The 16,643-nt window shown below is 37.7% G+C and overlaps 1 protein-coding gene across 6 annotated transcripts in view; it reads right to left on the bottom strand.

Moving 5' to 3' along the window:
* The window catches only part of LOC135217263 (tRNA pseudouridine synthase Pus10-like), a 357,385-nt gene that overhangs the window by 179,862 nt on the left and 160,880 nt on the right, over positions 1-16,643 (bottom strand). For all 6 annotated transcript variants that reach the window (XR_010315089.1, XR_010315090.1, XM_064253035.1 and 3 more), the window contains exon 7: positions 15,720-15,909. Coding sequence is in view for 4 of the 6 variants with exons in the window: in XM_064253035.1 (XP_064109105.1) it covers positions 15,720-15,909 (190 nt within the window). In the remaining 2 variants the exon portion in view is untranslated. The remainder of the gene's footprint in view (positions 1-15,719; positions 15,910-16,643) is intronic.

Below are 16,643 nucleotides of genomic sequence, written 5' to 3'. Positions count from 1 at the left end.
AAATATTAATATTACTGTATACAGCAATAATATCAATTCATTAAAGAAAATACTAAAGTGAATTAGTAAGATTTTAGTTTATAAATTTGAAAAATTACGTAAGAATGAAGGAAATCCCAGTCTTCTCTCTTAAACTCCAGGTACTAAAGCTGTCAGATATATCAAGCAATGGGACCGGAAGGGGAGCTGTTGTGTTGTTGCCACCAAGTGTTCATGCAATTTCTCTCTCTCTCTCTCTCTCTCTCTCTCTCTCTCTCTCTCTCTCTCTCTCTCTCTCTCTCTCTCTCTCTCTCTCTCTCTCTAATTTACTGAGACTCCAGAATTTTTATAGTACATGTACTATTTGTTTTTAATACTTTCACTTACGGAAGGATAACTACTCTCTCTTACTGTGATAAGAGAATTTTTATGGTAGTTGCATGTGTTTATTAATATTTTCAAATAATAATAATAATAATAATAATAATAATAATAATAATAATAATAATAATAATAATAATAATAATAATAATAAGATAACTAATTTCAAATTAAAATTCTTCCCTTTGTCTTTTTCTGAATCAATTTCCCTACCTTCTCGTAACTCCAGTGACGCTCGGAGCTGGGAAGTAACAGTGCCATACAATGGTCAACGAATTTAATGGTTTTTATGCAATATCTCTTCTCTCTCTCTCTCTCTCTCTCTCTCTCTCTCTCTGAGGAGATCCTCTTTATGGTACATGTATGTAATAAGCTTATTATTAATATTTTCCAATAATAATACTATATGTCTAATAATAATACTATAAATGTAATTACAAAATTCATATGTGAGTATTTTAAATACAATAATCTTTCCATTTCACTCCTTTAAATACTGTAAGGACAATCTCTCCTCCTCTCTCGGCGCCTCTCTCTCTCGTCTCTCTCTCTCTCTTCTCTCTCTCTCTCTCTCTCTCTCTCGGCTGCAAGTGTTAGAAGTACGTATGTATGTACGTATATACCTTTAAGGGTACGTACTAATGTTTAGGATTACTTTGAAATTATATTGATAGTCTCAAGATTAATACATTAATATGATAATTTATTGTAGGATGTTACATAAGGTTTACATTTGGTGTTTCTGTTTCTTCCTTCTTTTATCTCTCTCTCTCTCTCTCTCTCTCTCTCTCTCTCTCTCTCTCTCTCTCTCTCTCTCTCTCTCTCAGCAAAAGAATTGATATACAGACAAACATAATTGTTCAGTCCTCTCTTTCTCCCTTTTCTGTAATAGATATATGTATTTATGGGAGGGGAAATAAGTATTGCCTATAGAAGTTTCTTTCAATCTATTGATATCGTAAGGAGTTATTCTCTCTCTCTCTCTCTCTCTCTCTCTCTCTCTCTCTCTCTCTCTCTCTCTCTCTCTCTCTCTCTCTGTCTTATTGTTATTGGCTGTTTATATATTTATAATGGTAAAATGTTTAAGATGACTTTGAAATGATACTAATAATACCAATCCAATGGTATATTTGATGTAGGATGATACTTTAAGTATACATTTGGTATTTGAACTTTCAAGATAGGCAGATATGGGCATTTTTAGAGGGGAGTTCTGACTATTCGCGGGTTTGCACTATTTGCGGGGGTCCCTGGTACACATCCCCTGCAAATACGGGAACACTGTATTGATTATGTTGTAGTTTTCGGGTCATATTTCTTTCGTCAGATCAGTGTCGTAAGCGTCATAACCCTGGAACATGCATTGTAAACCTGGAAATAATTTCTGATGAATATAATAGAAAAGTGTTGAAACCTAAGAGCGTTGTAAGCCGGGGAATGCCTGTAGGCTAAAACATCACAATGTAACAAGGAGTCTATTAGTAAAAATATGATATCTTCTACTGGACCCAACAACAAGGCTGTTATACCCAACTCCCTCCCCACCCATGAGCAACAACTGACAGATCTGTTAGCCAAAATGCCATTTTGCGCACTAAAAGTAACTTTGATGGTTTAAAACAAAATAACAAAGAGAAGGATGGAAAAAATATTTTGTTGATACATGCTTGAAGTAATTACAAAGGCTTGGTTAAGTTAGTATTCAATTCTGAAGAGTGGCATTTTTTGTCAAGATAGCGACAACACTGGACTGTTGTAAAATGATATTGATGCATTTCTCCAGTTAATGGTCATTAAGTTGTATACATTTAAGAACTGTCCTCTGGTATAGTTCACAGGGACACAGAAACTTGTTTGTTTGTAGTGTGTGTAAATATAATTAGGTTAAATAGAAATTGTGCAATTTAGATAGCAAAAAATGCTTAACTGGACAGCTGCTCTCTTTTGATAAATTCCGTACTGGTTCCTTAGAGAATAGAAACCACAACAAGGAGCTGCAACACCACAAAAAAACGAGCACTCAAATGTGATGCAGAGCACGATGCTGCACCAAAGGGGGCAGCAAACTGATTAGGTTCATACTCTCAATTCATGATAAACGAATAAACCTCCCACACATCAGAAAAATGAGGTGGAAACAGAAAGGCATATCAAAACATCAGGGAGACAGGGAAGAATAACAGCAGTCTAGCACAAAAAGAGTGTTCATAAGAAGCCTTCTAAGCACCTCATGAAATTGTCAGGACAGACCTTAATCAGTCTCTGAAAAGCTGACGACACTACCTACCCTTCTTCGGCATCGAGTCCATTCAGATGCCTCTGGCTCATCAAAATGAGATTGTGGGGAAGCAGGGTTGGCACTGGCAGAACCTCCTTCTTCCAGAGTTGAAAGGAGTTTCAACTCCTCTAAAAATAGCAAATTTTAAAAATAATTTGTAATTTTCCTAACCTACATACCTGAATTTCTTTATGAATGATTTTTAAAAGCAGGGCAGAGAGTTTTAAATGTTATTGCCAACAACAGTAAATGTGCTCATACTGTAGTGGAGAGGGCTATAAAAATTCAAGGAGATTATTATTATAATAGGGCTTAGTTTTTCCAGACCTCTGAGTCTTAAGTACAGTAAACTCTTCTCGGGCTGGTTCTCAGGGATTAATCCTGAGGAAATAAAAAGAAAAAAGAAATATAGACTTTAAGAAACCAGTTTTATTTAAAAAATTTATGATGTTGTTAACTGAAAAATCTTTGCTTTCAGCAAGAATATTTTTCAATTTTGAATTCCGTAGATAAGTTGATCTTTGATGGGTCCAATTTGGGCATTCGATAAGTAAATGTTGCACTGTCATGGGTGTCTGACATCTATTACATTTCACTGGGTCAGTATGTGGTGTCAACATTAAGTGACCAAGCAAGAATCTTGCGTATCCTTACAGAGCCTTGTTAGGATTACCTCTTTTGATCTTTCTTTTTGTGAAGATGTCTTCCATGTATACACTTAAATTTTCATACTTTTAAGCTTATTTGTGGTTGGTATTAAGGACCATTCTCTTTTCCAATCTTGGTATATTAATGGTTTGACAGGTGTTATCCAGTCTGATACTGGGGCATGTATAATTGTTGGAGGGATAGTGCAGGCTAATTTGGCAGCAGAGTCTGCTTTTTCATTTCCTTTTATTCTCACGTGTGCTGAAATCCAACATATTTTTATTGATAATCCTGATTGGAGGCGTATATGAATTTTTATTTATATTTCTTGTCCTATTTGGTTTACTGGTTTATACTGACTTGTAGGATCTATAGTCACTGATAATAATAGACACTTGCTTTTTTCTCAGATATTATATCAAGAGCCATTTGTATGGCCATGAGTTCGGCAGTAAATACTGATGATATTAAAGGTAGGCTTCTTTTGATTAATATATTTTTCGAATATGCAGATGCTCCTACTCCAATATTATTTTTGGAGCTGTCTGTATATACCATGGATTGGCCTCCTTTTCTTCTAATGTGCTCCAAAGTATGTTGGCAGTACATTTCTGTACTAGTCATTTGTCTTTCAAGTAGATAAGACAGGGAGGTACATATTTTTATTCATTTTAACGTCCATGGTGGTGACAATTCTATTGGTGGGTGAAAAAATAGAATTTATAATATCTTTAAATTTTTCAATTCAGTCAAAATTATTCCTCTGAATAAGCTGCCTTGTAGGAATGAACCACATAACCCTCAATCATTATTATTTTATCTCTCAGTTTTTGTGGTGCATGTTTTTGCTGCAGATTGTTCCACATTCCTGAGGTTTTGCTGTTTCCGGATTATAATTTTGAAAGCAGTCAGCTGCAGGAGATGATCCTGCTTGTAGTGGAAGACCACTTCATATTGTTATTAAATTACAGTGATGTTTCAGGGGCAGTACACCTGCTTCTACCAGAAATGAGCTTGTTGGGGACGATTGGAATGCCCAGGTGCACAATCGCATTCCTTCATGATGCAATGTATCGAGTTTTTAATGCAGATTCTGAGGTGGATGAATAAATTGGACAGCAGTGATCTACTATGGATAAGACTGTTGCCTTATATATTATTAATAAAATGTCTTGCTTTGCTCCCCAATCAGTGTGAAAATTTTTTTCAATATGACAAGGGCTTTGATGCCATTGGCTTTAATGTATTTGATGTGCTCTTTCAAATTTAAATGTAGATCAAATACCACTCCTACATATTTGATTTTTGTACAAAATTGTATTTCAGTGCTATAAAGGTAAGGTTTGATTGTTTGGTTCTTCAGCCATCTTATGTCTTTGTAGAAGATGATAGCTTTAGTTTTATCACTTGAAAATTTAAACCCAACTGAATTTGTCCAACTACATATATTTGAAATGGCCGTATTGAGAACTCTTTAGGCATGTCTCAAATTGCTACTCATAAAGTCATCAACATATAAACTGTTTTTTGCACCACTTGGTAAATTTATAGTAAAGTCATTAATTGTTAAAGCAAACAATGTATAGCTCAAGACACTACCTTGAGGGATTCCTTCTTCAAGTTTATAGGTTTCTGAGTAGGAATTTTCACTTCTTACTTGAAAAGTTCCGTTTGTTAAAAAGTTCTTAATAAATATTGGTAAGTAGCCTCTTAATTCCTCGGCGTGGAGTTTTTGCATGATGTTATGTTTCCATGTGTTGTATGCATTTTCTATATAAAAACATATAGCTACTGTTAATTTTTTTTTTCAACGCCTTTTTTGATATGATCTTCTAAATGTGTTAAGGCATCCAGGCTTGATCTGCCAGTTATTGAACTTGATTGTGTTGGTGTTAAAACGAATTCTTTGGTTATTACATACATTAATTATGCATTAACATTTTTTTCTAAGATTTTGCAGGAAAGACACGTTTTAGCCAGATACTACTACAGTCATACCCCTACATATGAAAGTCCCTATGTATGAAAAATCCAGGTTACGAAGGCAAAGACAAGGATTTTTTGCTTCTGTGTACAAAAATAATTCAGGTTGCGAAAGGGTGTGTATACTGTAAAGTCCGAGATTCGCCCGGGCTGCCGAGAACAATTTTAAAACTCGCACACCGCCAACTTAGTAGACTCGCCACCATCCTCCATCTCTCCCATTGGTTCCTGATGCTAATCACCGCCGCAAGATCCTGCTTTCCTATTGGTCAGCATCGGTCCCATCATGTCTCTATGTAAAGGCGTTCCTTGACCATTTTTTTGTGGCAGGGTTATCGTAAACACCTGGAATTCGTTTGTTCACATAGATTTCGTTTGTTAACGTAAATTCGTGTTAGTGATTTCGCTTTCGTTGTACTGTAAGTTACTTTATCATGTTGTGTGTGAACTTAATTACTTACGTTATTAGCCATGGGTCCCAAGAATGTTGCTGAAGTTCACGGAAAGAAGAGGATGCTTTCTATGGAGACGAAGATGGAGATAATCAAGAAGTGTTAATGTTTTCTGCCATTTGTTAATGTGTTTCGTAAAGTTTAGTTTGTTCATATGCGAACAAACCCTCGATCTTAACAATAGGATAATTTCTAGCACCTAGCTGGATCCGGTAAAAAAGTAGATGAAAGCAAGGAATCTTGTGGTATCTGGCAACGCATGCGTAGATTGGGTGAAGAGTGGTCAAACGCCAAACATCTACGCCAGTCTTTTTCTTTACCGCCTTGGGACGAGAGTTGGGTTTTTGCTCTCTTGGCCTTTTCCCCGGTTTTTGCCCGTTTCGTTCCTTTAGTGAGTTTGTGTGTTTTTTTTCCTATATTATGGCTTCTTCTGCTCCTTCTCGACGTCAGCGTTGGTACCCCGGAATTCCTGGATTCCCGTGTTCTTGTTTTTTGGCTTCATCAGCGACGGACCCTCACATCACTTGCAGTAGGTGTCCTTCCAATTTTTGTACGATTACGAATCCTTGTACGGAATGCCGGGCATGGCCTTTGGAGCAGTGGAGGAAGTTTTATGTTAAGAGGGAACATTGGAGAGTCTCCACTCTTCCTTCTTGGGAGGGCTTTGCTCCTATTCCCGATGTTTCGTCTTCCGCAGTAGTCAAACCCCCATAGTAGCGTTGCCCCTGCTTCTCCTTCCTTTTCTTCCATTGATTCGTCAATGGAAGTATCGGGAGGTCGCCAGGGTATTATTTGTAATGTAGCCCCCTCTTCCTCGGGAGTTTTTTCGGTTCCCGAGAAGGGTGAGGTTTTTTCATCATTCTCTTCTCTTCCAGAATCGGAGGCGTCCAAAATGGCGGTGATTTGGAAGACGCTTGGGCTAGGGGGTACCCCGTCCTTGGGGGGGTTGCTAGCGCATTTTGTGGAGGCTCGCACCCCCCTCCCCAGTCCAGCCAGGCCCATTCCCTCCCCACCCCCCCCCCCCCCCTCCCGGCCTCGTCTCCACAGGTGGGAGCAGTCGGCCATCTTGTACTGCTCCGCCGGTGTCTGGCGCCACCTTGTCTCGGAGTGATGTTGGGGCGTCAGCCCTGTTGTTGTCGTCACGGGACCCATCTTTGTGTATTCCTCCGCCAGTGGCGTCTCTTTCCCCCTCGCTCAGAGGGAAGGTCGTGATGTCACCACTGCTTGTGACGTCACTCTCATCAATGACGTATCTCCCAGTCGCCTCCTCCGAGCCGCCTCTCTTAGCCGTGACATCATCTCTGCCGCCCAGTTCGAAACATCTCCCTTCTTCGTTTTCAGAGCCTTCTCTGGCACATCAGTCCGAGCTCATATGCCAGGCAGAGCTTCAGAGGCTGGACTCTGTTTTAGATGTGAAGTTGGCTGCCTTATCGGTTGGGAGGACTGGGTTTTCATTGGTTGGTGGCCCAATGCGTTCCTGCTATTGGCTGGAGGAAGTTCCTTCAAGACACTTCTTGTCATTGAAGGTTGCGCTGTTGCAGCTTAGCGACCGAAATACTCTTGGACAGTTTCATAGAAGTCAACCAACGTAAGAACCGGGACATCCATGGATGGGGCATAAGAATTGGTAGACCATGGATGTCCTGGCTCTTACGTTGGTATGACTTCTATGAAACTGTCCAAGAGGATTTCTTGCCACGCACAAGAAGGGGCAATTAAAAACCATACCATACAGCACACCAGGAAGCTATCTCCCGCGACGGTATTGTCAAGAATGTTAAGATAATAGGGAGGGCTCCTGACCAGTGATGCTTGTGACTACTCGAGGCACTCCTCATACAGCAAGAAAAGCCCTCATTAAATACGACACAGGAAGTACTTTTCCTCCCCACCAACTTAAGAAGACCCATGAATATAAATAATAGTACAATTAATACCAGACCAAGCGACAGCCCCAATCAAGGAATACCAGATGAGACAAGCAGCCCAGCAGCCAGTGACAATGCGAGCCGTCGTGACACAACACCCAGGGAAGTCATGCCCCAGCCTCAATGGTCTGCTAGGCTGCAACAGCACGACCTTCAATGACGAGAAGTGTCTTGAAGGAAACTTCCTCCAGCCAATAGCAGGAACGCATTGCACCACCAACCAATGAAAACCCAGCAAGCGGTTGACCCCCTGCTGACATGCTACTATATATTGAGTAGATTCTGACAGCATCTACAGTCTGCTCCGACCAACTGCTGTGATCATGCTCGGATGATACTGAGAGAAATGTTGGCCACTAGATCGACTTATATTTTGATCTATTTGTTCATTTACTGTGACAAATAAATAAATTTAAAGCAATATCCCCAAAATTGACTCCTCCTGAAGAGTAATATCGGCGCAATAATCGCCAGTTGTAGTAGCAGAGAGAAAGCTATTATTAGAAAAATAGAGAAGACTATTTACAAGTTGAATCCAGCTGATGCAGCAATATCTTTCAATAAGACTTGTTTGAAAGAGGGTCTCCTTCCAATATATTATTATTACTATTATTATTATTACAGTGTCCCCCGTATTCGCGGGGGATGTGTACCAGACACCCCCGTGAATAGTTAAAACCCGCGACTAGTTAGAACCACCATTTAAAATGCTTATAACTGCCTATCTTGAAAGTTCAGATACCGAATGCATACCTTTAATAACATCCTACTTCAAATATACCTAAAATTACTAACCTATTACTGTATTAATCTTTGAGGTTATATTATTAATATCATTTCAAAGTCATCTTAAACATTTTACCATTAAAAATATATACCTACAGCCAATAAGAGAGAGAGAGAAGAGAAGAGAGAGAGAGAAGAGAGAGAGAGATTGACGAAGAGGAAGAGAGTGCCCAGTGAATTGGGCAACATCATATGATCTGACCATCAAGAGTGAAATTCATGAATTATTTCTGAGACAGAGAGGAATAATAATGATCGAGAGAGAGAGAGAGAGAGAGAGAGAGAGAGAGAGAGAGAGAGAGAGAGAGAGAGAGAGAGAATAACTCCTAAACTCCGAATCCTTCCCCTCCGCCAATACGTATATCAAACTGTCATATACTCCTCCGCCCACATTCCTCCAAGTGGATAAAAAAAGACTGGGAATTGCTTTTTAAAATTAATCTTATTAATATTTGAAAATTAGTTATAAGGTAAATCATTTACTTATACTACAAAACAAATAAACATACGTAAGTAAGAAAGAGAGAGAGAGAGAGAGAGAGAGAGAGAGAGAGAGAGATGGTATTGTTACTGCTTAATCTCACGAAACTAAATATTATTTGTAAACTAGTGCTGTATATTATTTTACCATAAAATGCAGTAATGTCCTTAATGATACACTTATACATACATTTCCAGCCCAAACAGAGGGCAAGAGTTACCACAAAGACACACTATCTTGTGTGGCAGAGAGAGAGAGAGAGAGAGAGAGAGAGAGAGAGAGAGAGAGACGAGAGAGAGAAGAGGGAGAGAGAGAGGAAGAGGGGGGGGGGGGGGGAGGGGGAAGGGGAGAGAGAGAGAGAGGGGGGGGGGGAGGGTTATCCTTATTTAAAAGACTGAAATGGATAGATTATTCTACTTCTATAAAATACTATAACATGAATTTTGAAATTAATTATATTACTATTATTATCATTATGCGAAAATATTAATAAACATACACATGTACCATAGAAATTCTCATCTCAGTAAAAGAGAGAGAGAGAGAGAGAGAGACAAAATACGTTGCTCATCGAGACGGCAACAGTTGCTGGACCCCAGCCAACTCTGCTTGGCTCCCAGGAAATCAAAGACACGGGGTAAAACGCATTTTCTTTCATTCTTACATAATTCTATATTTATAAACTAAAATCTTGCTAATTCCCTTTAGTATTTTCTTTAATGAATTTATATTATTGCTGTTTACATTAATATTGATTTTTGAAAACTAGTAAATCATCATCCAAAAAATATACATCTCTGTAAGAGAGAGAGAGAGAGGAGAGAGAGAGAGAGAGAGAGAGAGAGAGAGAGAGAGAGAGAGAGAGAGAGATTATCGTAGCATTTGTAAAATACTTTCACATATGATTTTTGTAATTACAATTATTATTATTATTATTATTATTATTATTATTATTATTATTATTATCATATGAAAATATTAATAAAGGGATTTTGACGTAGGAAAAATCTATTTCTGGGCGAGGAAGCAGTGTTGCCCAGTGAAATGTGTCTTCTTTAGCACTATTTCTAGTAAAATATTGCTATAATACTAGAGAACTGCTAAATTGGACATGTCAGAAGCCTCTGACTCGCTCACCTATATAAAAGGTGTCGGTATAAAACTGGGGCGAGTGTTAAACACTACCACAGCAACCCCTCCAATTAGCCTTTTCCTCATCCCTCATCAAAAGACCCTATATACGGGGAGCCGACCCATAGGTCACACCTAGCTACCCCGTTGAAGGCGTCTGTGACGTCATACTTATCGATAGCATTGAAGCTTGGTGCACAGCAAGGAATGGGGGGGGGAAAAAACCAGGGGGGGTTTCACTGGGCGAGACACATTTCACGGAGCGACACGGCTGAGCCCAGAAAACATATAAACATATTAAACATATGTGTACCATAAAAATCTCTCATCTCAGTAGAGAGAGAGAGAGAGAAGAGAGAGAGCGAGAGAAGAAGAGGAGAGGAGAGAGAAGTAGGAGAGAGAGGAGGAGAGAGAGAGAGACCTGGAGTTCAAAAGAAAGATGCGTGAAGACTGGGATTTCCTTCATTCTTACATAATTTTTGAAATTTATAAACTAAAATCTTACTAATTTAATGTAGTATTTTCTTTCTTGAAGTAATTGCTCTTTACATTAATATTAATATTAGAAAATTAGTAAATCATTTATCACACAAAAAGCATACATCCGGTAAGGGGGAGAGAGAGAATTATTAGTTATTATGTGATATCATGTAATCTTATTAAACTTACTAATACAGTATTGATCAATATTAATATTTTAAAATCAGTAAATTGTTTTTGTATCATAAAAATGTATTTAGGCATGAAAATAACATCAAAATACACTAATTAGTGATTATTCATCGTTGGAAAATCCCGCGAATAGGCGAATTCACCGCATATAATGGTTAGATATGGTCCAGAAAAAAATCCGCGAATCAGTGAGTCCGCAAATCCGGAGAACGCAAATACGGGGGGCCCACTGTATTATTATTATTTTTATTATTATTATTACTATTATTATTATTATTGTTTAACTCCTCTTCCATTAAATAATCGTTTTCATGGATATTTAAATCTTCAATGTTAGTGGAAGTACTATTGGGTATGGTGCCATGTTTGTTTTAGGTTTTCGTATTTTCATTGATATGAGAATCACTGTGTGTGTTCATATTCTCTAGTCTATTTGATTGATGTGATGGGTATTTTGATTTTTTGTTACAGTTGAGTAAGAGGGAATTTTGGATGGATTATAGACTCCTCTTACTTTTAGCTCAAGTCTAGCATTTTTTACTGTCATTCCAGTTCTATTTATTAATAACTGTAGCTCCGTGTTATATTTGAAAAAGGAACATTCCATAGATTTAGCGTGGTGGGGTAGTCCACAGTTAATACATTTGGGGTAATTACATTTCCAATTGGTCGCATGTTTACTTGATGTACAGACTGCACATATTGCCTTATTATGGCATTTCTTATGTGTGTCCAAACTTTGAGCACTTTATACACTGTAGCAGTTTTGGAATGAATGGATGCACTTCTCTATTTTGTCCAAGAATTTTTATTTCAAAAGGGAGATCTTGGCCTGTAAATTTTATTTTGGAAATGATGATATCTGTATTTATGTCCCTCCTACTTGGAACTGGGTATATTTCCAGATTATGGATGCTGGTATATCTCAATTTAATATTTGCTTTGAAGGAAGCTCTTCATGTTCATTATGGGGAAGAATGACTGTACCCTGTACATAATTCAGTGTATCCTTCCTTGTTACAGTTATTTTTACACTATTTACTTCTTTTATGTTTAAATAAGCAGTGGATTGGTCTTTGTTGGTTACTTGGATTAATCAAAATCTTTGATGCGTCTGCATTCCATATCCCATGTTGATATGTTGACCAGTTTGTTCTCTAGCAAGCCACTGGAATTTTGTTTTCAGTTTTGAGAACCAGAAACTTTGTCCAGTTTTCAGGTAGAAAGAGGTCATTGAAATGCACCAATGTGGGGTTCAGTCTGTCTATAAGATTTATATTTTGTTGGCCCTTGCTTAAGGTTTGCTGCTTGTCTATTTGAATTGGTGGGATTATCACATGTCTTTAGTAATTCAGAATTGTTGTTTATTATATAGGGCTCCATAGTTGTGATACTAGTGGGCACCATTTGGTTTTTATTTGCTTCTTTCTGACCTTCCATGCACCCTAATGGGCGATCTGGATTTGAAATTGTTTGGAACAGGGTGTTCCTCATTATCATTTTCCTTATTTGAAGTGGTACAAAGGAGATTCGGGAGTGAACTGCCAGTAATTGTCAACTATGCCTGAGTTTTTCCATCATGGGGACCAGGGGTACTTAAACTTTCACTTTCACTATTCATACACATATATAACAAACAAAAAATCTAGAAAAGATATCACTAGCTTTTTATGAAGTGAAATCTTCCTACCCTACCCCAAAAGGGGATGGCACAACATGATTAGTATGGCCCAAGTGCAAGCAAAACCCGCTTGCTAGGACTAAGAGTATTACAATATTACAATTATCCCCATCCTAATCACATTATGGGCAAACCAGACAGAATGCCAAGAGTTTTAATCTTAGAACCAGGCCACCCCTGGAATCCGTGGACCAGCTCCACAGAAAATTTGCGCCTGATAAAACAGGTCCAAACATTGTAAGGTAGATAATGGATCTACCACAGCCCTCACTATTTAGCTTTGGATTTCATTACATTTCAAGCCATGATGTTTTCTGATTTCTTTGTAAATTTTTGACAAAAGTGGAAAAATCCACAAACATTAATCAAAAGAAAGTTATATAATGTTATGTGAGACTCTTAGGATTGAACTTAGGAAAAAATTCCTGAGGTTCGAGAGCCCCCTCACCACATCAAGGTGGTCCCAAAAAGAGGGGGGGTCAAGGAGATTAACTGCACTGACCATGAGATGGGTTTTGGCAGACAACTAAAAATTTCATGCAACCATCCTGTCCATCTGTAATGATTAGGAAGTGAATGAAGCAGCAGCAGCTGTTGTTGAAGAAAAAAGACTTTGATGGGAGAACACCACATCGAATTGACAACAGACCAGCCAGAGCAAAAATGTATCTTTTACTGTCTGCTACCAGGGCCAGGGAACTGATCCTGAGGAAGACAAGGTGCTGGAAATGGGAATCATTGAGAGGTCAGCTTCTGCAAACTGTTCACCAGTAATCCTGGTGAAAAAAATTGGTCATATGGGTTTTGTGTGAATTATTGTTAACTAAATGTCATAATCAAGTTTGCAATGAACTGATGGGAGATCTCAAGGATGCTGTATGATAGAGAAGCTTTAGAAAAACTAATTTTTCACCAAAGTGGACTTGAGCAAAACATATTGTCACTTACCAATTCAGGAAGATACCAATTGGGTTAGTGAACTCAGCTGCAACTTTCAGCAGGGAGATGCTATCTGGAAAAAAAACTTTAACCACTGTGATGATGTTAATTCTTACAGCATCATGGGAAGAACATATAAAGGGACTCAGCAACATGTTCCACTGAGTGAAGGAAGCAGGATTGACTATCTAACCTTCTAAATGTTACAATGGATATAACAAGGAAGAATTCCTTAGCTCAGAACAGTGTACAACAATTTAAAAAGATCACTGAATTAATTCTCAATGTATGGTAGTCATGCTCATGAAAAAGTTTCTACACATCTGAGGAAGTATAATAGTACAGGATTTTACAGAGTATAATGGGTTTTATATAAAGGAAGGACACTTAAACAAAGACTTGCAGGAAGGCCAAAGAAAACATGGAAAAGAGCATAAACAGAGACCTAGACATAATGGGAGCTCAGGCATAAAGTGCACAAGAAAATAGTGTGGCGAGGACACATTTTATGTCAGACTTCATATATATGAAATAATGGCGATGATGTAGGGGTGCTGCAATTGTACTACAAAGGCGAAGAGACTTAAAAAAAATGGTTCTGCTGACAGAATTAAGAACAAGAAAGCCAGAACCAAGCTAAACCTGTAAGGTGCTACAGGTTCTTAGCTTCCCTCTGACCCTTGCATTTTTATATTTCATCTGTTCCCTTGAATCTTTTGACTGAGCTGTCTTTATCTAAACTTTATGAGTATCTAGCTATGTGACTCTGTCATCTTGGAAAACTAGTTAATAATAATAATAATAATGAAAACCCTCCACTGGAGTCTGTGAAAGAAACACCAGCTATCTTGCAGTAATAAGTGGTACGAGTACCAACCTGAGGGAGTGATAGAAAACGATCAGGCAATAGGGTGATACGTGCAAATAGACCAGACTTGACGGAAATTGATAAAACCGAGAAGAAAGTATCATTCATCAATGTTACAATACCAAGGGACCCCAGAGTAGATGTGAAAGAAAAGGAAAAAATTGTTAAGTATCAAGACCTGAAAATAGAAATAAGAAGGATATGGGATATGCCAGTGGAAATTGTACCCACACAGGCAGTCCCCGGTTATCGGCAGGATGCTGATAAGCAAAAACTGCCATTAACCGAAACTCAGCAAGTTATGATGCTTATGGCACCAAGTTTTGGTCAATGATGCCAATAACCGAAACCTGGCAAGTTATGGCACCATAAATCACCAATTTTATGGTGCTAGACAAGCGCCATAAAACCAGATCGCCATTAACCGAGTCTGGCTATAATCAGGGACTGCCTATAATCATAAGGACACTAGGCATGATCCTAAGATCCCTGAAAAGGAACCTGGAAAAATCAGACACTGAAGTAGCTCCAGAAGTGTGTGCTCCTGAAAACAGCATACATATGTAGTAAGAAAGATAAAACCAGGAACCCCACACTTCAAAACCACCCATTCAAATAGGACAACTGTGATAAAAAAAAAATACAAAATACAAAATAATAATAATAATGAAACAAATGCTGAGATCATAAAAGCCACTTAAAAAAGTTCCTTGCAGGAATGGCCTATGTGATTGCAGCCATTCAAGTGACAAACTATGTTAATGAAAATAAAGGAAAATACAAGAACATTGCTCTATGTACTAATGTTAAGGGCTAACATGGCCAAACATAGACTGCATATGAAGTATAAATAGAAGACCAAAGTTGGGCAGTTAGCTACAGGGACAAAAGTCACTGAAAAATGCAACCTGAACTTATTGACTGCCCAGGCACTAAATCCAGGATTGAAGGTATTCTCAACAACTGGAATTCCTATGAACTTTTTCAGGAACTTCAATGAGAAATAAAAATTATTAGCTGAGTTCAGAACATCTAAAGGACTCCACAACAATACCTGAGCTTCAGGGCAAACATTTGAACTCAGAAACTGAGTCTTTAAGAGGGATGCGTGAAGAAATATGGGTTAGGTGAGTAAAAGTTTTCCTCTTTGATGGAAAATTCCCTTATAAAGGAAGGTTCTGTAAACAAGGATTAGTGTGAGGTAAAATACATTCTATGTAGGGAACAGCACTCTTTCAACAAAATATTAAACAACTTACTTCCAATGTCAGGCCATGTGAACTCAAGAAATGGTTTGAAAAATTTCCTTTGCAATACCAATCATATAAAATACACTTACAGTGTATTTTACAGTGACTGAAAATTTATATCTTTTCTTACCTGGAAAATTTTTATTATTGTGACAATTTAGACTGAGGAGAATTCATGTGGGTTACAGCAGCATTGAATCTGGAAATAATTGCGTAGATACCCACTGAAATTAGAATAACCCCTTTCATAAGTGATACTTACTTATCAACAATCTGCAGATCTCGTAAGTGAATCATTTCCGATGATAAATTTACTTCTGCTTGAAATTCTGTCATCTCTTTCCGGGAGAACTTTGTCTTACATGGATTGATGAATTCAATTACGAAAGGTCGACCATTTCCAAGGCACCGAACATCAACATCTTCTCGTCCAGATGATGAAAATCTATAATCTGCAACAAAATAAAAAAAAGCATCTTACTACACTGTACTAGAACACATAATATATAGGCTTTGCCCTCAAATCCACAGGAAAGTGGTAAACTCTAGTCAGATGAAAAACTCATTCTGGAGATTATAAATTCTTATATCAGAAGCCAAAAATTAGAAACCCCACAACCAATTTTTAGAGACCGTGGAAATTTACATCATGGTTTTGAAGTTTCCATCATTTTTCAGAGATTTAGATAGAGTAGGCAGAGGCATTTTAGTACGGTCGCCCTCAGTATTCACGGGGGATGTGTACCACAACCCTCTACGAATAGCTAAAATCCGCAAATACTTGGGAGCCCTTCTAAAAATGCGTATAACCATCTATTTTGATAGTTCAAACACTTAAAAAAAAAAAAAAAAAAAAAAAAAAAAAAAAAAAAAAAAAACTCTAAAAAGCTTAGACCTAAGTATTTTAATAATTTTATAAACAAAAATGCATTTATTCATGAAAATTATATGTAATACAGTAATTAGTGAATATTTATCCATGAAAAAATACTGAAAATAGGTGAAATTTCTGCAAATAATCTGTATACATAAATGTTCCATAGAAAAATCTGCTAATAGGCGAGTCCGTGAATCCAGAACTGGGAATCAGTGGGAGTAGACTGTAGTGGTGTTAATTAGTCCTATATGTAATGTGATGTGATGGTTTAGTCATATGTAAGGAAGATTTTTAGTTTTATTTATTTTG

The sequence above is a fragment of the Macrobrachium nipponense genome, chromosome 19 (genome assembly GCF_015104395.2).
Source record: "Macrobrachium nipponense isolate FS-2020 chromosome 19, ASM1510439v2, whole genome shotgun sequence".
NCBI classification, from domain to species: Eukaryota; Metazoa; Arthropoda; class Malacostraca; order Decapoda; family Palaemonidae; genus Macrobrachium; species Macrobrachium nipponense.
The sequence above is the reverse complement of the archived record's forward strand: the minus strand, read 5'-3'. Positions and strand labels throughout refer to the sequence as shown.